At 42.3% G+C, this 20,242-nt stretch overlaps 2 protein-coding genes across 3 annotated transcripts; one reads left to right on the top strand and one right to left on the bottom strand.

The window, feature by feature from the left end:
• Positions 1–270: 270 nt before the first annotated feature.
• On the bottom strand, positions 271–11,630 carry naa15a (N-alpha-acetyltransferase 15, NatA auxiliary subunit a). Of its 2 annotated transcripts, XM_042073586.1 has the most exons (21): positions 11,529–11,630; positions 11,344–11,429; positions 9,234–9,318; positions 8,969–9,073; positions 8,328–8,485; positions 8,000–8,134; positions 7,341–7,494; positions 7,105–7,224; positions 6,816–6,917; positions 6,431–6,537; positions 6,236–6,308; positions 5,875–6,044; positions 5,440–5,592; positions 5,074–5,202; positions 4,224–4,437; positions 3,742–3,935; positions 3,354–3,462; positions 2,440–2,538; positions 1,295–1,438; positions 794–891; positions 271–668 (listed from the first exon to the last, which is right to left on the bottom strand). In XM_042073586.1, exons 2-21 carry the CDS (start codon positions 11,395–11,397, stop codon positions 462–464), a joined length of 2,610 nt encoding a protein of 869 aa, XP_041929520.1. In that variant the 5' UTR covers positions 11,398–11,429; positions 11,529–11,630; the 3' UTR covers positions 271–461. The 2 variants fall into 2 exon arrangements, with proteins under 2 accessions (XP_041929520.1, XP_041929521.1); XM_042073587.1 differs by having other exon boundaries at positions 6,822–6,917; positions 11,344–11,571.
• Positions 11,631–14,323: 2,693 nt separating this feature from the next.
• ndufc1 (NADH:ubiquinone oxidoreductase subunit C1) lies at positions 14,324–20,096 on the top strand. The gene is made up of 4 exons (XM_042074473.1): positions 14,324–14,473; positions 15,252–15,355; positions 15,677–15,750; positions 19,958–20,096. The coding sequence occupies exons 1-3, from the start codon at positions 14,428–14,430 to the stop codon at positions 15,734–15,736; spliced, it is 210 nt and encodes a 69-aa protein (XP_041930407.1). The 5' UTR covers positions 14,324–14,427; the 3' UTR covers positions 15,737–15,750; positions 19,958–20,096.
• The last annotated feature ends 146 nt before the right edge of the window (positions 20,097–20,242 follow it).

Here is a 20,242-nt window from a genome sequence, read left to right as displayed (position 1 = left end):
TATTTTCCCAGTTTAAACATTTTTTATTTATTATATTTTTTATTATATAAATTATTATTATTTTTTTAAAACATGAGAAGCAGATGCACAGGTCAGGACGAGGTGGTGTAACGTCATAGTTCATCACCACCATCTTTGCCTGCTCCCAGCAGCGCTCTATCACTCTCTCTTTCTCTAAATACACTGTTTATTTTTCAGTTTAAGAGTAGTCATCAGCAAGATGAAAAAAAAAAAAAACATTGGGTAAAATGTGTGATTTCCTTTTTTTTCCCCCTCTCCTTTTTCTCCCTCCCCCTCTCTTTCTTTCTTTCTGTTGCCACGGCGAAAGGGCTCTCTCGGGCTCAGCGGTGTGGGGGAGCAAAGCGCGCCGTGGTCTCGTGGGGTTTGTTGTCGCTCGAGGGAAAAGAAACATGGCCGCCCTCCACGAGCCCTCGTCTCTCGCCCACTGCTTGCGTCCGCGCTCAGATGTCGCTGGACATGTCATCGTGGTCACCTGATGACAGGTCACCGTTGGCAGTGAGGGTGGAGTTGTCGTGGTGACCGGGGGGCATGAAGGCCAGGGCGTAGGGGTAGAATTGGTGACAGGACGCCCAGTACGACTCCAGCGTCTTCTGCTGCTCCGAGCCAAGACCGCCGTCCCGCAACGCCTGAAGCACCTCAGTGCAGATCTGAGACACAACACAGACAGACACATATTAGCAAAGATTTCAAGGGAAATACAATACCCATATTGTTTCATGACCATTTCAAAGATCAGGAGAGAAGATAGGCTGGTGGTCCGTCCATTCAGTACCTGGATGCTCCTGCCGCTGAGCGACTCATCCAGACAGGTGGCTAACTCCACAGCCATCTTCTCTGACGACGGGTCCAGGTACACCATCATCTTAGCAGCTGGAGAATAGCACACACAGAGCTCACCAATGCGCCATTTTAGATTTTTGCATCTCTAACTGAGGACGGGTAAGCAACAGCATTTGATGAGTGCTGTTCTGACATGTTGTGTGGGAGGGAGTATTTGGTCAGGATATGAGCCAAAAATTCTATCATCTGTCATCTGACACTGACACATTTAGTGTATTCCCGATGAAATACATTAAATCTAATTCCCAATCTCATTGATACTCATCTCATGAGTCTCAATCTCATTGCTAAATAAAAACATAGAAAACCTTTCTCTGAGAAAAGCCTTATCCATGTGTGTGTGTATGCTGTGTGTGTGTGTGTATGCTGTGTGCTTATGCCATGTGTGTGTGTGTGTGTGTGTGTGTGTGTGTGTGTGTGTGTGTGTGCTTACCTGCCACCCGGTGTGGTATCGAGTGGTTGTGTTTGCTCAGGAAGTTCTTGTTATAGCTCTGTGGGTCGTGCTCTCCGAACAGCCTGCCTGTCTCTTTATTCAGAACCGTCTTGACTGCGTCGGGCAGGTCCTTGCTGCTGGACACTGAGAACGCAGAACATGGAGTAGAACTTAAAGGTCCAGTATGTAGGAAATAATGGAAAATAAACTGTAACCATTCCAAAAATGATCACCATATGTTGTCAGAGAGTAAGGAAACACGATGAATTGAAGTAATGGCTTATTTGACAACATTACTCTAACCCGTAAAACCCATGAAAAAAAAAGGAGTTACGGGGCGGAATCTCTTGGAATTTTCGTTTATGTTTTGAACGATTAATTCTAGAATAGCGTATTAATAATGGGCTAGCGCGTCCTCCTATTTGGGTTGCCAAATTAGCAAAGGCCAACTGTCAACAGCTGTCAGTTGTAGTCATGAACGCCTACGAGAGGCAGGCACATTTCCAAAATTAAAACAAGAAACAAATTAAGTGGACATCGGAGGAGCTTCCCGAGATGGTGACGTCTTCGTCAAACGAAGAATATCAAGTCTGACACAGAGCTGGCCATATTTCTCCACAACAGGTAGCCTAGGCTAAACTTCATCTGCATCGCTAACTTCAGCTAAATATGTTACGTTGGTTAGAGAGGTATTTTTTGTTTTCACTGTTTCTGTAATGTGTAGCTGGGTCATGGTTGGAGAAACGTTATAGCAGCTGCAGGTCAACTAATGTTAGCTAAGTCTTCATAACATCTGGCAACCCAGAAGAGGCTCGCGTCTGGTAGTCTTGAGAACGTTCACCAGTGTTTTGATTTTGGCCTACAGAACGTTCGGTAAAAAATCCTACAAATCGCACCTTTAAGAATAAATCAGTCACAATGAGGAAGACGATGGTTACATTTTGGGCCAATGAAATGACACCAAATCAACTTTTCCATTTATGGTTTGAATGGTAGTGTCCATTCAGCCACTTCAATAATACTCAACTGCATTTTCAACATCTGAATACTTTTGAGAGGAACAATAACTACAGAAGGGCTTGGTACTAATATTATGATCATGTGTACTGATCCTATGGATGTTGATGGAGGAAGCAGTGTTGTACCTCCTTTGAAGAAGCGGACCAGGCACTGGTGAAGCCACGGGTCATCAGGGTCCATGGAGAAAGCCCTCTTCACAGACTGCAGCATTAGCAGGTACTTTTCTACAAACACAACAGACAAAGTGAGAGGGAGAAAGTGAGAGAATTACTTTTTAAGAATGTTTATTTCTGAACACCATTTGAAAACTGTTGTAGTAAAATAGGGATGCACGATATATCGGCGGCCGATATATTATTGGGCAATAAGTGTAAAAATGTAAATATTGTTATTCTTCCGATAACAGAATTTCGACATGATACAGTCCGAGGAGTTGCAGCTTTATTCAATTACACGCTGTTAAAACTATAAAAATTTCCCTCACAAACTTGATTTTGGTCACTAGCTTTTTCCCCTTCTAGCCGTTTATCTGCGTTGAGCATTTATTCCATAGATATGAAAACGATTCACACACTGTCTCTGTCCACTCAACTCACGGACGTCACGTTCACTTTAAAGGAGCCGCACATATGCCTAGACTACTGTTATTTTGTTGACTGCTGTACCATTGAGGACTACTAGCTGTTCTGTGCGGCTTCGATGGTAGGTAAAATTACTGCAATTTAATTATGCTTATTAAATGCTGTCGCCAATTCACAATTCTTTTTCAAGATACAAGGGTACAAGGAGTACAATACAAGACTAATATTATCAGTTATCGTATCGGTATTGGCCACAACAAACCGATTAATATTGGTTATCGTTACTAAAATTCCATTTCGCTGCATCCCTAGTATTAAATGACTGAATTTATAGAAGTACGTTTTGATGTTAGTGTAGTTGCATGTTACAGTTATGTGTATAATGTGACCAAGAAAAAAAAAAAAAAACCTCAAATTAAAATTCTACTGCGTGATCGGGTGGGGGGTCTCCTACTCACCTTTCCTGAAGTAGATCTCGAAGGCCAGCAGGTGGGTCTCGATCTTGTCCTTCACCAGGTTCTTCAGGGGGGTGAGGAACTTCACCGCCTCCTCTAAAGGACTCTCCGTCTGCAGGGGGAGCAGCAGGTAAGTGAGCAGGTACAACCACAAGTGAGCAGGTACAACCACACACAGACACAGACATGTTCTCTCAGGAAAGCAGGTTTTCTCCCTCTCACATCAAGACGAAACACGATTACATCCCCCCCAAACACTGGCACAACTTCAACTTAAGGCTAAGTAATCGGTCTACTTTGACCTAGACACACCTCAGTACAACAAGCTGTAACATATTAAAGCATCCGCACAAACCTACTCTCTTACAGACAGACACACAGACACACAGACCTTGACCAGTTTGTCGGGTATGAGTTCCTCTTTGGGGCCGCCAATCTCCTCATCGTCTTCCTCTTTCTTCTTCTTCTGGTTCTTCAGCTGTTTCTCCTTCTCAGCGTTCTTCTTCTCCTCCTCCAGCTGGGCCTTCTTCTGTGCCCTCCTCTGTTTGTTTCGAAGCTTCTTCAGCTCCTTGTCCGTCAGGTTCCCTGCAAACACACACACACACACACACACATTAATACAACAGCACAACGCTGACCTGTTGATCACTGAAAGGCTGCACTTCTTGTATTCGTGTACTTATTTGTACACATGCTTTGAATGACTGCCTTTATTGAAATAATGTATTATTTATTTAACTGTCTATTTACTTCTATAGACCAACTATCTTTAAGCGTTCATCTCCATACACATCTACATCTTCATGGGGATCAATAAAGTATTTATCTATCTATCCATGTACAGTACGTGTATACGGAACGTTTCCCTAGTACCTGTCTCGGTTTGAGATTCCTTGTTGTCATCTGCGAGCGGGTTGTCGTGGAGACTGAGGTAGATGTTAATGGCGGTGCGGGCAGCCTTGAAATAGAAGGGGTGCATGCGCAGCACGTCCTCCAGTTTGAGCAACTCCACATATGAGCGCAGCGTCATCTTACGCATGCAGTACGTGTGGAAGTCAAACTGGTCGTCTGTGATCTCCACAAAGTGCTGAAATGGAAAGAAATGGGGGGGTGGGAGGGAAGGAGAGAGAGAGAGAGAGAGAGAGAGAGAGAGAGAAAAAAAAGAGAGAGAGAGAGAGAGAGAGAGAGAGAAAAAAAAAAGAGAGAGAGAGAGAGAGAGAGAGAGAGGGGAAAGAAGAGAAAGTGAGGTATAGAAGAAATCAAGTAAGATAACTGATATTTGAGATATTTTCCCAACCTAAGCTAAACAGACTGTCTGCCTCCATAGGGCGGCCGGTCACATTTTGCTCACTACTTTTGCACTACTCACATTCTAATGATATGGAATTGTGCTAACAAGCTAACAAACAAACAGGCAAACAGGCAGCCTCTTTCCACACAACATCCACTGTGCAGCTGCAGTATCCTAAGAATGCACCACTTTCTCCTACCACTGCAGTTTTAATGTGCTGCCTCACAATCCCAATATAACAGCACACCAGATGGCCAAAACAGGTATCTGTGCCCAGGACTCCACACACTTGTCCTTCTGCCAAACGCTCACAAAGAAACCGTGTTGTTTTCTGTAGGGGAGCTTTATTGTCCCAGGATGCCAAGTGTTTGTGGCCACTGTGTGGTGTGTGTGTGTGTGTGTGTGTGTGTGTGTGAGGGAGGTCAGACTCACTCTCTCAATCTCGTGGCATTTCTTCAGCGCGTCACCGTACTTGTTCATGCTCTGGTAGGCGAACGCACACTCTGTCTGAAACCACATGCACTGCATCTCATTCAGGTTCTCCACCGCCGATGTGCCTTCCTGTGGGATGAAGGAATATGAACAAAAACACACACACACACACAGTTAATTTAGGCTCACACATAAAACTTTCTCTTAAACACAAACACATATAAATGCTGCACACATAACCACATCAGCAACATGTTGAAGAGCTCCCACAAGGAGCTCACACTCTCTTAAGGACACTGGCTTAAAGAGAGCACACACTCATTCACCAAACCAGATACACACACACACACACACGCACACACCCACCCGTGTGAACTTGGAGCACATCTCCTCGGCCTCTTTGACCATGCCGGCCTTCAGCATGTACTTGGCACATTTGGAGTTGATGAAGCGGTCAGCTGTGTCCAGAGCCTGAGCCTCGTCCATCCAGCGGGCCGCCTCACGGATGTTACCAGCATGCTGAGAACAAGGGTGAAGAGAGAGGGAGAGATGTAAACAATGTAAACAAACAAATGAAAACAAAATAACTAGACACAGAATCTGTGAAAATGCAAGTGTAAACAAACAAACAAACAAACAAACAAACACACTCAGACAATTGTCATCAGATATGCACACAAACCACAGAAACCTACAGACCATATGTTTTAAGTAGTTATGAATTGTGTTCTATATCTTGGAGCAAACTGAGACAGACGGAGTTTGCCCTTGTGTGTGTGGAGGTTGATGCAAATGTGCTACCTTGTATATTTTTGCCTTGATGACGAAGAGCTCGATGAGTGTGGGTGTGCTGTCGATGGCGGCGTTGATGTAGTCCAGGGCTGGTCCAGGCTGGCCAATGTAGTCATAGTGCTGTGCCAGGAAAAACTGGACCCACAAAAGGGTGGTCGGGGGCTCCTCTCGGCCGTTATCTATCACGGACACATGACAAATACTATTAATACACGCACGCACACACGCACACTATTTACAAATAAAAACACATGCACAAATAAATGCACTCACCCTATGACTACACAAAGAGATAAGAAGAAGAAGCACTCACACATACACACACAGACAAAAAACACGCAAGATATAAACACCAACACTGAACACTCACCGTTCTGGCTGAACATTCGGCAGCTCTTTAAAGAGGTCTCGTAGCCCACTACTAACTCCTGAATGACTGACACCTGAGACAGAGAAAAAAAACATGAAGCCCGTTGAATGAAAGAAATGGCCAATCTCTGTCCTGGATCACTGTAGTTCATCCTCTGTCCGTGTGTGTGTGTGTGTGTTTGTGTGTTCTCCTCACCTTGTCTTTGTCGTGGTAGAGGGATTTGAGTGTGGTGAAGACAGGGGGGCAGCCCTTGCTGAAGTTTATGCGGAGGTATTTGTCCAGGCACTCAAGGAACTTCTCCCCTGAGGAACAAACACACTCAATTACAAAGGTTCACATTATAAAGACTCTCTCACACACACACACCTGCTGACAAATATGTAAATGACAATCTAAGCCCATATTTTCTATGATTGCTAAAGACACAAAACACACACACAGAATGATAAAACAGATAGACTTTTTTTTTTTTAATCTGTGGTCTCTTACTCACACAGTTCATCATATGAAGGGCTTTGTATCACAGCTTAGGCACGCACACACACACAGAACAGCAACTTCTATTAGTGAACACACACACCCAAACCTGTCAGGAAGCTGAGTGGCAGTCTCCTGGGTACCAGGCCTTTAGGGTATTTCACCCACGCATCCTCATAAATCTTCAGCTTGTCTTCTGTGTTCGCTATGGAAAGACAGACACACAGACACACACAGGAAGTCTTATGAGTGCTACAGCGAGGTGAACAAAGACATAATCTATACAGAAGAAACTATACACAAGTCTGCATCCGATTGTGAATGCACTGGAATGCAAGTGTAAAGCTGTGCATATTAAAGTATGAGCAATTTAAATGCAAGTGTGTGTGTACCAGGATTCAGTGCTTTCTCCAGGCCCTGGTAGTAGCTCCAGTTCTCCGGGTTTCTTTCTTGTAGCCGGTGGTAAACCTCGGACGCCTCCTCTGCCCGGTCCAGCTTCAGCAGCAGCTCCCCTGTGGTCACAGACCCACACATTAAACAACTGAAACTACAGCATGCGGAAATGAATAAGAGCTGACACAACAACTCCCCCCCCCCCACACACACACACTCACTCAGAAATACACACCTCTGGACTCTTCCACAGCCAGTTTGTCACAGATCTGTTTCTCATAGGTACTGAGGTGATCCAGAGCCTCTTTGAAGAGACCCGCCTCTCTAAGGACCTGGTTCTGGTAGAGCAGCAGCTCACTGTACTCATAATCCACCTTATCTGGCGAGGTCTGCAAAACACACACACACACAAATATTGCAAATTATAAACATGGACACAGCTCAAGATGGACACCATCTTTATCCTATCAGACAGCAAAATGACAGGATGTCTGTGAGTGTCTTACATTAAAACACAGTGAGGGCCATAGTGAATGAGTGGCTTACAGGCATACTGAGCCAGGGCGCAGGTGATTGGTTGGTATAGAATACTAGCTCTAGGCCCACATCAATCTAAGTTTCTCTAAGGTGAATGGCTGTTGCAGTGCAAATGCATGTGTCTGTGCATGCGCGTACGGATGTGTTTCAAAGTTTGCCTTGTGTTTGTGTGTCTGATAGACAGGATATTATTTCAGTGCATGTATATGTGTTTCTATTTTTAGTTGGTCTCTGGTTGTCTGCCAGTGTGAGTGTGACTGACTGTGTGTGTGTGTGTGAGAGAGAGAATGTTTTATATGCATAACGCGTGTGTGTGTGTGTTTTCTGTGAGTGTGTGAGTGAGTAGGACTGGCATACCTGCTGCGTCTTGCGGAACTCCTCCACGATCCTGGAGGCCATCTCGTAGTCCTCCAGCAGGTGGTAGGCGATGGCATAGCCGATCCACGAGGCCCTCTGGGCCGGCCGCAGCTGCAGCAGCTGGTACCGTGTCTCCTACGACAACCCCCACACAATCGGCATGTCAAAGAGGATGCCAGGGAAACCTGTATCTACACTCACATAGTACACCCTTACTTTTTCTTGCTCAGACATCAGGAGGGTACATCACATATACGCTCATCTGGAGAATGAGTCTCTGAGGATTTAACACGCTCACACTCACACTCACTCTCCATCTTTCTCTTACCCTGTAACCCTCCAGGTCTCTCATTTGGATCTGCAGCAGTGACAAGTCTCGGAGGATCTGCAGGTTGTCTTTGTCCCACTTGAGGGCATTCCTGTAGCACTTGATTGCCTCGTCATACTTCTTGTCCGAGCGCTGGAGCAGGCCGTACACGTGCCAGCCTGGGACACAGTCGTCAAGGGAACAAAAACACCACATCCACGTCCCAGAGCCTGCCCACAGCTCAAGCCCTTACTGCTGGTTCTAGTAGGCATCTCTCTTTTAGAACATTTGCTCTCAACTTCTAAGATAATATATGGAGAGCAACTTGATAGCAGTGGAATGTTATGTATAACTCTAGTTCTTCTAGTATGGTGGCACACAGAGATGAGAAACAATGGCACGCAGGACCAGTGTGGAAAAAAATAACACTGAAGTCCACAGACACCGAAAAACAGAAAAATAAATCTTACCAATAGTCACTCACATTCTACTTCATGTCCTTTTCTTGAATTCTCTTTAACTACCTTTCCCTCCCTCCCTCCCTCACTCCCTTCTTCCCTCCACCCCACCTTCCCTCCCTTCTTCCCTCCATCCCTTGCTCTTGCTCACTACCAGAGAATTCATGCAGGTCTAAAACGACAGGTCGAAGTGGTGAAGGATACACACATGGCTCTTCAGGTCATTGCGAAGGCCTCGTCTGACGAGGTCATAGGCTTCCTCCTTCTTTCCCAAACAATTGAGGGTCAGACCCTTCATTGCTAGGGTCTCTGGGCGAGCGAATGGACAGAGGAGAAGGAACAAGGAAGCACCAGACAGACCGACAGACAGACAGACAGACAAACAGAGAGATGTTTTATTTTAACAAAAGAGTAGGCAAGATGTCAGACAGGACAGGTTTTGGCTAGGAATTGAACTTTTAGCCCCTACCTCCATGCTCTGCAAATTTGGGATTGGATAAGATCTGTTTGCAGAATTTGAGGCCGTTCCTGTACTGCTTGTGCTCGTAGCATCTCTGCAATGAAGACACAACCATGGTGAGAAACTTTTCTTTTTCATGTCGTGACAATTAGTGCATACAATTCACATTAACACAATCAAGGAGGATTTTGTACAGTCTGTAGTACAAAATAATAAAAATAATAACATGATAATAATAAAAAATAAAATAGCTGATCAGTGTGGTATCCACAGCCTAGCTGACAAAAACACACTGTGTATGACTATGTGCTTGTATTTCAGCAGATATCTCCCGCCTTTAACACACAAAAAAACTCTCTCATGTTTAAAAAAAAACCTTAATTTACAGCAACAGAAAACATGCAGGTGGCTTGTGCATAAAGCTGGCATTCACCAGACACAGGTCATGTGGAAAAGCACTTGGGTCTATATTTGTATGAGAGATGAATTCAGAGCACTTGTAGTGGTGTCAGGCGTCAATATCATCAGCGTGTAATGTGATCAAAGAACAGTGCAGGCAGAGGGGGAGAGTGAAAGAGAAGTGTTTGCATTTTTAATTTTCATTTTGTCCCCAGACATGTGATGTGATGAATAGTAACATGTAGTGCTTCAGATGCTTATCAATGTTCAAGCTATATACAATGCTCAAATACTGGATAGAGACCAAGTGTTGACAGCATGGGTATCCAATACAGAGCCTGCCAACTCCCAACACTAATGTGCAGGAATGCCCCTTGGAATAGTAAGTGCATAGCGCGATCTTCGCCAGTATGGCATTAACCAGTGTGTCCAGCACAAGACTGCAATACACCTCTGGCCAGGCAAGTGTCAAGATAAGAACTGCACAAGTTTATCCAGGTGGCTTGGCACAAATACATCCCTGGAATAACTTTGGTCAGATAATAATTAAAGGTCACATGGTCTGCTGATAAGGCACAATACATACTTCAATAATAGAGGATTAAAATAAACTACAAAACTATGCATATTACTATTACATTATTTACTAGTAGTTGAACTGAAATGTGATGTGTGAATCTCCAACATCAGCCAAAGTTCCCAGGCAGGTGACTTTTTCCGGACAGCAGACTTTCTAGACACTCACAACCTTGCCTAACTCTGCATTTACCATCATTTGATAGGTAGGTAAAGTGGGCCCAATAGTGTTGAAGATATGCATCTACAGCCATTATCACTTCAGAGTAACGTTACGAAGTTATTCATGATAAGCAACACTTCACCCGTTACAAACCAGCGGGTGGTACTAGTGGATGATCGATACAGTTTATCAGGCAAACATCCGTTGTCAGGTTAACTTAATGCTCTCCCCGAGTGACAGCAAAAACCGGCAACTCACAAGGCATTAACAAGAACAGCAGGATATCCATACCTTCATAAGGTCACACACACAACGTTAGAAACTGGAAGTGAGCTAACGCTAACTTACATCACAGATAAATGCATGACAATTTGCCAACTTAAAAAATGGCAAATGTCTCAAATCTTAACAACCGGCTAACACCTTCCATTAGCTAAGTAAAAAAGCTTAGCTCGTGCACTAGTTAGGAGACAACTGCATTATCGCTGAATTCCACTTTGTTCTAACGTTAGGTGATGTGATATGTAGTAATGTCCATGTAAAGTTTGCAATAGTTTACGGTTGCTCGCAGAGGCCAATCTGGTCCTCGACACACTGATAGTTAACGTTAATTCAGCAGAACAACTTAGTAATTGGGAATGTGATGAAAGACGCCGGACCATTTAAGTCTTGATCAACTTGACGCTGGTTAGCTTGACATTTACCACTAGCAAGCTAGCGTTAAATACACCGGAGTGTCAACCAGCACAATTGTGTGTAGGGGTGGTTTGCTAACTAACGTTACCTATTTAGATATCAGTAGCGCTCGCTTAATCAATGTTTAGGGCGGTGGGGTGCAAGGAGCATCGACCGGTCAGAAAATGTAGATAGCTAGGTAAGTTATCTGACCAGAGAACCCAAAATAGCGATTGACACATGCAGCTAACCAACCTAGCTTGCTACCATCGAACCACAGCTAACATTAGTTCGTGAACCACTCACCAATATTCTCTTAAAGAGAGCGTTCTCTTTAGGCGGCAGGGTGATCGAGGGCATTGTTCAGATATTGCTTGCCACAGCACTGCAGTCTGTGAATCAAAACATCAATCAAGATCGTAAAAACCCAATTATGTATTCCCTTTCGGGCTATTCCTTGGGTCCAGGACACGGACTAGTATCTCCCTTACTCAGGCTCCTATGCCTCACGTGGTGACAGCAGGCCCCCTTCAGATCCAAGATGTCTGCTCACCTTCTCCTCCGGGTCAGGGTTCTCTATGCGCATGCGTGGCGAGAACTCTAACCAAAACCAGAGAATTTCTAACTACAAACAGAGATTGTCTAATAAGGGGAGAACTGCCACTCTCGGAAAACGTCCTGTTTCTGAACTGGTTGCAGTTCCTTCTGTGGTTCCACATGAGGGCGCTCGTCCACGAGTGCAGAATGCATGGAGGTCTATGGAGCTGTACCCCTCAAAATCCACTTTTCTCGGGATATAATTTTTTTTCAAGTAATTTGAGTATTGTACTCGAAAGGGGAGGCAAAGAAAATACACTTGGTTGAGTATTATATTTTTTAAAGTCACTTAATTGTTCTTAAAAGCCTTTCAAATGTGTCAATGACGTCATTCATTAGCACAATGCTAGCGTGTTATGTGCAACAACGACCCAACTTGTAAGAAATCAAAAGGACATAAGTACTCGTACATTCAACTTTTGACCTATAACCCATGTTGAAGTTTTACAAACTACAATCAAATCTGAGATTTGTCAACGACAATCAGGTGAAAGAGACAATTTTAGCAGTCTAGCTCCATTGACTCCCATTCATTCTGCACTCATGGCGATCGCCCCCAGTGGAACTCTGGTGGAACTGCATCCAAAAAAAAAAAAGACTTAAAGGGACACCAGGCAACGTTTTTGTGTTAATTAATCATCTTCGTAAGTCGGTATATGGTTAAATGACTCATTAAGGGGCGAATGAAGGCTCTCTCGCCCACCCCTACTGCCTGTAGGAAGAATATCGCACTTGCAAGTTCGGTGTATCCTACCCGCCGACCGAAGCAGGATCAGTTTACAGCACAGAGACAGGCTAACGAAACGCTAGAGATTGTTGCAAACGTGTGTATAATGGCAGAGCCGGCAAAGAAGCAGCGAAAACCCTTGACGAAAGACGCAAAGAAAAGGAAAAGAGCTTTAGACCGAGCGAGGGGGAGTTTCGTAGAGAAAAAGCATCAGGCTTGCCTGGTGTCCCTTTAAAGGAGAATTCCGGTGTGATATTGACCTAAAGTGTATCAAAACATGATACCGAGTGTGAACGTATGTCTCATAGCCCATCTCGGCTTGTCCCCTGCACTCCAAAATCTGGCGCTAGTTAGCCGATGCTACCAACATCTTTTTCAATAGTGGTGCTTCGGCATCGGGCTAGCCATGCAAATAAATCACTGTTTTACACCCATTTACGAGGCTCAATGTATCTCCACACTTCATTGGTAGACTTCCGAGGGCCCTGACATTTAAAACGAGACATTGAGAACTTTGAAAAAGCACTGGTAGTTTACTTACAAGACGATTTATACAGACAGCATCTTCACGAAGTTTAGCGTTTGCAGCCATCTTGAATTTAGTCACGATAAGTCGAGAAACGAGTAAGAATGAACAGCTATGATAAGGGATCAGATTCCAAAAATAATTCAGTGGAAATGCATGGATTCCAGTTGCTGCTACTGGAAGAAACTGGAATCCATGCATTTCCACTGAATTATTTTTGGAATCTGATCCCTTATCATACCTGTTCATTGTTACTCGTTGCTCGACTTATCGTGACTAAATTCAAGATGGCTGCAAACGTTAAACTTCGTGAAGATGCTGTCTGTATAAATCGTCTTGTAAGTAAACTACCAGTGCTTTTTCAAAGTTCTCAATGTCTCGTTTTAAATGTCAGGGCCCTAGGAAGTCTACCAATGAAGTGTGGAGATACATTGAGCCTCGTAAATGGGTGTAAAACAGTGATTTATTTGCATGGCTAGCCCGATGCCAAAGCACCACTACTGAAAAAGTTGTTGGTAGCATCGGCTAACTAGCGCCAGATTTTGGAGTGCAGGGGACAAGTCGAGATGGGCTATGAGACATACGTTCACACTCGGTATCATGTTTCAATACACTTTAGGTCAATATCACACCGGAATTCTCCTTTAATACGGAGTGGCAAGGCTCTCCGTAGACGGGCTCTGCTACAAATAATCCCTTATCAAAAACCCCAGTGTGTCTAATAGTTAGTCCATTTTAATTTATTTTCACGGTACCTATGCACTCTGTGGTAATGCACTCAGTCACTGAGGCTGAATTGGATAACTAGCCTGTAACAGGTTAAGGGGTGATGCTCATCAGTACAACTTCAATAATAATAATAATAATTAAAAAAAAGTTTACCTGTCATTAGCCTAGAACGGAAACTTTATTTTTACCCCTCTGTTATACAATTCTGATGGGGAAATTTATTTTTTAGGCTATGTTCTGGAGAATGAATGGTTGTTTTATTCCACTGCTTGGTTGAATTTCCCATTGTCCTAAGTAATTTAGAACGACCATTAACCGTATGTTATCTGCACACCTATGAAGTAGATCCATTTTTTGGCCGTATCACCAGAGAGGGTTAAAGCGGAGCTAGTAATCAAGGATCTTTGGTATCACACTTGTATGGACTCCACGGTGGTCTGTTCACAGAAGTTAATGCACTACGAGGTTTAAACGGCCCTTCGCTTCGCGTCGGGGCCGTTTTACAACCTCGACGGTGCATTAACTTCTATGAACAGACCACCGTGTCGTCCATTATCCCTTACATATCAAACTGTGACGAGAAATTAAGATACACCGTATGGATGACAGGGACTGTTACATCAATCATTACATTACAGGAGTGTGTATAAACAGCGGGAGTATTACAAAATAAAAGAATAATTATATGAACGCCTGATTCCCTATCGGTTGCTCTGAGTTCTATTAGTTGTCAGTTACCAGTATGTGGAGTGGATTGCAGGAGAATCGAGCAACGCATCTTTGCTAGGCTGACTCCTTGTAAAGTGTGGACATGTCTTTGAATCGGCTATTACTTCGAACGGCAACAGTCACCAGGAGTAAGTTAACATATTTATTTTGATGGGATTTCTTTTAATGTTAACAGCAAAGTACCTCGTAAATGAATAACATAGACTGCTGCCATTATTAAAGTTGTCCTCGGGATTGACCTTTGCTTAGCACTGACAGCTGGCTAACATTAACTTAGTTGTTGCCCAACAAATCTCTTCCAACGTGAAACAGTGACTTGATATTTAATAATTTGTAGACTGAATATAACAATACATTTGCTGTTTTACTATATTTAAAGGACCACCGTTTGCTGGACTCTTAGGTTCATTGATAAATGATGATGAATATAGCTAGTAGCTACCTAGCTAGCTCGCTAGCACAAATAAGATGCTGGTTAACGTTAGTAAGTCTTGTAAAGACAACAAATTGTGAGCAAACGTTAGTTAGCAGGTAGCTAAATCCACCTTTCCTTTATAACTAAATGCTGGTTGGTTATCCAGGAGGGCTAAAATAGTTAAGCAAATTCTGGTGCTTCTCCCGGGAAGTTTTCTTTTTTTGTTTGTTTGTTTTGTTACTGGCTTGCTGCTTCTTGCCTCTCTGACCTTGCAACAATTTGGTTGTTTTGCTGGTAAAGTCATTTGTGTGTGATGTAGCGATACGTCTGCAAGTAATGGATTGTATCCACACGGAGGGGACATTTGGCTAAATCAGACAGCATAGGTTCTACTTCAAGCAAACGATACCTTGCTCACCTGAGAGACAACACTGTGACATGTTGGAAAAAGTAAAAATGAACTGAAAATAATTCTGAACTTTCTTTTGCAGCTGTTACTAGATCTGCCTTCACTTCCTCTAAACAGGACACAGCAAATCCCAACTGGGTTCGCGTGGGACTTGCTTTCGCAAGCTCTGGCATCCTATGGGGCTTGGTAATGATACACTGATCATGAACAATGTGTTTCATGGCCACAATTAAAGGCACAGTTCATCCATGGTAACTGCATCACTACTATAAAGAAAAGTCTGCACACCAATCACTCCCAAGCTAATCGGTGTGCAGACCTGTCTTTATAGTAGTGATGCAGTTACCATGGATGAACTGTACCTTTTAATTGTTACTACTTTTGTTTTGGCCCAGCACCCAGTTCAAACTCTTAACTACATCACTACTACCACAGATGGTGATGGAAAACTGACTTTACGTTTCCTCTCTCTCTCTCTCTCTCTCTCTCTCTCTCTCTCTCTTCCAGCTTTTCAGTCAGCACAGCATAGATGTACAGGAGTACAAAGCCAGCCAGGGAATTGAATGACATGTCCTACAAATGTAAGTATGCAATTAGCCACCATTAGATTTGTAACTGACCATACACACCGCCTTGGGTTGGATGTATCCTCTACTGGTCAGCTGAAGCTGGCTGGACAGGAGTATCAGATTGACACGTCACTTACCATGTTTAACTTTAGTAGGCACAATCCACAATACTTGTATGTACTACTAAGACCTTAGTCAGCAGCAAAACACATATAGCACCTGGTTTCAATACTGTCTCTGGAGTCCCTCCCTTGGTGCAGTCATGTCATGTGAATGTTTTGTTTTCTTGTTTAGTTTTACTTGCAGTTCTCCTCACTTATATAGTCTGAAGTTTTAGCCTGCTATATGAATACAGAGCTGCTACAGAGCTGCTATGATAGATAGATAGATAGATAGATAGATACTTACTTTATTGATCCCCAAGGGAAAATTCAAGGAAGAGTCTACAGATTTAATATCCAATAGGGATACTCCGGACTAAAAACAACCTATGGTCTATTTTTGGTAATTAACTAGTTCAAACTTTCGTTTAAGAGCAAAATTACATTAATTGGTGGAGTTTTGAGCAAGACTGTTTTTTTTTATAATAGCTTATAGTGGAAGCTCTGGGGGCAAGCTCTCACATCAAAAAAAAAAAAATATATATATATATTTTATATCACTGACAATGCTCAAAATATAATTACACTTTTGTGGTAGTGTGATGATGGTCCCTACAGCATTGTAAAATAGCATTTGTTTTTTGATGTGCTAGCTTGCCCTCATGTGCTTTCACTATATAAGCCATTCATTGCAAATGCAACCAACAGCAGGTTTGCTCAAAACTACACCAATTAATGTAATTTTGCTCTCAAATGTAAATTTGAACATGTTATCTTCCGTAAATAGACCCTAGGTTGTTATAACTCCGGAGTATTTAAGTACCATAGCAATTTACAGGGTTCCCACTCAGTATGGAAAACCTGGAAAAGTATGGAATTTGATTTGAATACTTTCCAGGTCTGGATAAATATGGGAAAAAGAAACAAGGGTATGGAGTAATATTTGTTTCCAGACTATTGCATCACTTCACTCGGGTCATAATGAACCATTCCTACTGTTGTGTAGCTTAACTGTCAGTCCACATCATCAAGATACAATTGAATGGGGGTCCTCAAAAAAAAATCTCTCCCACAAGGGGACTCAGGTACCAAAACCAAATCGAGAACCCCTGTTCTATGCATGTGCCCTATACCACTGTGCACTGGTATGTTTGCGTAGCTCTGCCATTTTTGGCTAAAACACTGGTAGACTTTTTTGATTTTGTAAAAGTTACCAAGACATGGATACTGCATTATCTGATAAACTGTTATTGCAAACAAATAATACTGTTTACGGTGATTTCTGAGGCCTCTGGCAGCAGTGCACTAGTCTCCAACATATGTAGGCTATGCTGTATCTACAGAGAACTAAAAATGTGAGTGCACCTTCCAACACAGCACTTCCCCAACAAAAAGTATCCAACAATGGGCAAGTGTTTTCTGAGGGCTAACAAGTTAATAACTAGAAAAGCATTTCCTGAAGGAAATAGAGTGCATGAAAATGCAAAAAATATGATGTAAAAACAAACTATATTGGTTGCTAGGTAGATGAGGTTTAATATAGATGTAGTTGGACTGACTGAACAGTTAAATAGGTGGATAGTTTAAATGGTTAAATTATTTGCTAGGTATGAGGTTTAATATAGTTGGAATGACTGAACAGTTAAATTAAGGTTTTGCTCCTCCGTTCTAATGTTACGTCACCGTTTGTTTACAACTAGAGTGGTAGGCAAGAATGGTAGGCAAGGCACTGCAGAGTTGGGTTGCATAGGATACACATAGTTACAAATAATAAAAATTGACCGGGATACCGACCACTTGTGTAGGCCCTAACAGTTGGTTTTACAATAAGGAGCAAAAAGGCGACGAACGACCGTTTAGCCTACCTATCCTCTTGGTTGTGGAGGATGATCGTTAGCAGCGGTGAAGTCTTTTATTCTCAAGATGGCCTAATGGTGTAGCCTAGGCTAATGTCTACGAAGACGTAGGGTAAAATACAACTATCTACAGTCATCCAAAAATGAATTGCAAGAGATAGGCTATGAAGGGAAAAAGTGCAGCATTTTAAACATGGCAAGAATATTTTTACCGGAACAGTTTTGTCTCATGAAATTCGTGCTTGTGGACATCAATCTCCTGTCCTTCTATTTCACGTTATCATGAGTGTCATTTGATTATATAATCACAACAAATGCTAATGAAAAGAGAATAGGCTTATGTGCTATAGCCTACAGGTCAGTTAGGCTAACTCCCGTATGTAAAAATAAACTGATTTGATCCTATGAATTATTTAGCGATCACACACAACAACTTAACACAGCAACCTCAAACACCATTGAACCTAGGCTACTGCTTCAGTCATGTAAGAATAGCAGTTTATGAATTATCTTTACCCGTTTAATCAAGTCCACATGACCAAAAAAACAGCATATTTAAAGGCTGAGCTAGCATAACAGCCTAATATAGCAATGGATAACTAATAAAAAATCTCATACAATTAATCAACTTTATCACTCACATTCTGAGTTTTTCTGGGTGGTTATATATCCATGCAGATCGTCTTCGAATAAGCCATCGTTAAATAGGTGGATAGTTTAAAAGGTTAAATTATTTGCTAGGTAGATGAGGTTTAATATACATGTAGTTGGAATGACTGAACAGTTAAATAGGTGGATAGTTTAAATGGTTAAATTATTTGCTAGGTAGATGAGGTTTAATATAGTTGGAATGACTGAACAGTTATATAGGTGGATCGTTTAAATGGTTAAATTATTTGCGAGGTAGATGAGGTTTAATATAGTTGGAATGACAAACAGTTGTGGGCAGAAGAAACAGTTGAACAGGATATATAGTCTTAACAGAGCCTGTTTGTATGCTTAAAGCCTGAGACAGAGTACAGTTTAAAAGTTAAATGTAGATAGTGTAATGGATGTTGATAGACAGAAAGTTGAATGGATGTAGATAGGCAGATTGTTTAATGGATGTTGATGGATAGTTTAATGGGTGGATGAGTGAATGGTTGGAATGGAAGTTGATACAGGTGCAAATCAAGTTAATTAGCCCATTGTGATGTCATCAGCCTAATGTTAAAGGAGAATTCCGGTGTGATATTGACCTAAAGTGTGTTGAAACATGATACCGAGTGTGAACGTATGTCTCATAGCCCATCTTGGCTTGTCCCCTGCACTCCAAAATCTGACGCTAGTTAGCCGATGCTACCAACAGCTTTTTCAATGGTGGTGCTTCGGCATCGGGCTAGCCATGCATTGCTGCTACTGGAAGAAACTGGAATCCATGCATTTCCACTGAATTATTTTTGGAATCTGATCCCTTATCATACCTGTTCATTCTTACTCGTCGCTCGACTTATCGTGACTAAATTCAAGATGGCTGCAAACGCTAAACTTCGTGTATATACTGTCTGCATAAATCGTCTTGTAAGTAAACTACCAGTGTTTTTTCAAAGTTCTCAATGTCTCGTTTTAAATGTCAGGGCCCTCGGAAGTCTACCAATGGAGTGTGGAGATACATTGAGCCTCGTAAATGGTGTAAAACAGTGATTTATTTGCATTTGCAACACCTAGTGATAAGCAAAAGGTCCCGAGCCAGGCTCTCAGTAAATTCTGATAAGACACAGGACACTCTACATACAGACAAAGACACACACATGAGATCCAACTGGGTAAATGACCATAGCTGATTTACAATACTTTCAGTATGGAATTTTGAAATGGAAAATGTGTAGGAACCCTGAATTTAGTGGCGCTACTAATGACAAAACAATGTCCAAACATGACTTGAGGCATGTCTTTGTGTCTGAAATACGGCATGTAGTGTGAAATCAGACCGTGGCAAGCCCTCTTTAAGCCCTGTCATTGCTGAAAAGTTAGTGGGGGTCCTCCTCATAAGCACATGATTTGTTTCAGTAGACAGATCTTGGCCAGTCAATTCTCCTCTGAAGATGTCTAGACGAGTAAATGTAGTACTTTGCGCAACACCTGTGCACAACACCCATTGAATATGTTTGTGGTAGTTGTATTTGTGGAGACTTAAAGGAGCATTACGTTTTGTTATCCAAATAAAATCCTATACATCTTGTGGCCAAAATGTTTACACTGTTTTTCTTTTTCTGTCAACAGCACATTCTGGTTGATCTAAATGCTCCATGCTTTTGGTGGACTCCGGAGTGACCCTACCCCTTAACTGTATATTCCAATGGTGTTAAAATATGAATGACTGTCAATCAAATTGTGTAATAAAGACATCTATGTATTAATATCCATTGTGTGCAGTTGTAATATTATTGGTGGACTTATTTCCCAAATAGGAATGTCAAATGTTGCATTACATCCACTCTGAAGCTCTAAGCTTGCAGTTGGTAACCCACACAAACAACATTGCAATGCATTTGTTTTAAATGGCAA

This window comes from Alosa sapidissima, chromosome 20 (assembly GCF_018492685.1).
Source record: "Alosa sapidissima isolate fAloSap1 chromosome 20, fAloSap1.pri, whole genome shotgun sequence".
Lineage (NCBI taxonomy): Eukaryota > Metazoa > Chordata > Actinopteri > Clupeiformes > Clupeidae > Alosa > Alosa sapidissima.
Note: the sequence above shows the minus strand (reverse complement) of the source record. Positions and strands in the feature narration are given on the sequence as shown.

What these genes read in the sequence shown, in the direction of transcription:
- naa15a (XM_042073586.1), bottom strand. Translation starts at nt 11,397, where the DNA reads ATGCCCTCGATCACCCTGCCGCCTAAAGAGAACGCTCTCTTTAAGAGA. An exon ending in TACCCGACAAACTGGTCAAG is followed by an intron (nt 3,463 to 3,741) that starts GTCTGTGTGTCT and finishes CTCCCCCTGCAG; the next exon opens with ACGGAGAGTCCTTTAGAGGA. An exon ending in GATACCACACCGGGTGGCAG is followed by an intron (nt 892 to 1,294) that starts GTAAGCACACAC and finishes GCTATTCTCCAG; the next exon opens with CTGCTAAGATGATGGTGTAC.
- ndufc1 (XM_042074473.1), top strand. Translation starts at nt 14,428, where the DNA reads ATGTCTTTGAATCGGCTATTACTTCGAACGGCAACAGTCACCAGGA. An exon ending in AACGGCAACAGTCACCAGGA is followed by an intron (nt 14,474 to 15,251) that starts GTAAGTTAACAT and finishes TTTCTTTTGCAG; the next exon opens with CTGTTACTAGATCTGCCTTC. An exon ending in CTGGCATCCTATGGGGCTTG is followed by an intron (nt 15,356 to 15,676) that starts GTAATGATACAC and finishes TCTCTCTTCCAG; the next exon opens with CTTTTCAGTCAGCACAGCAT.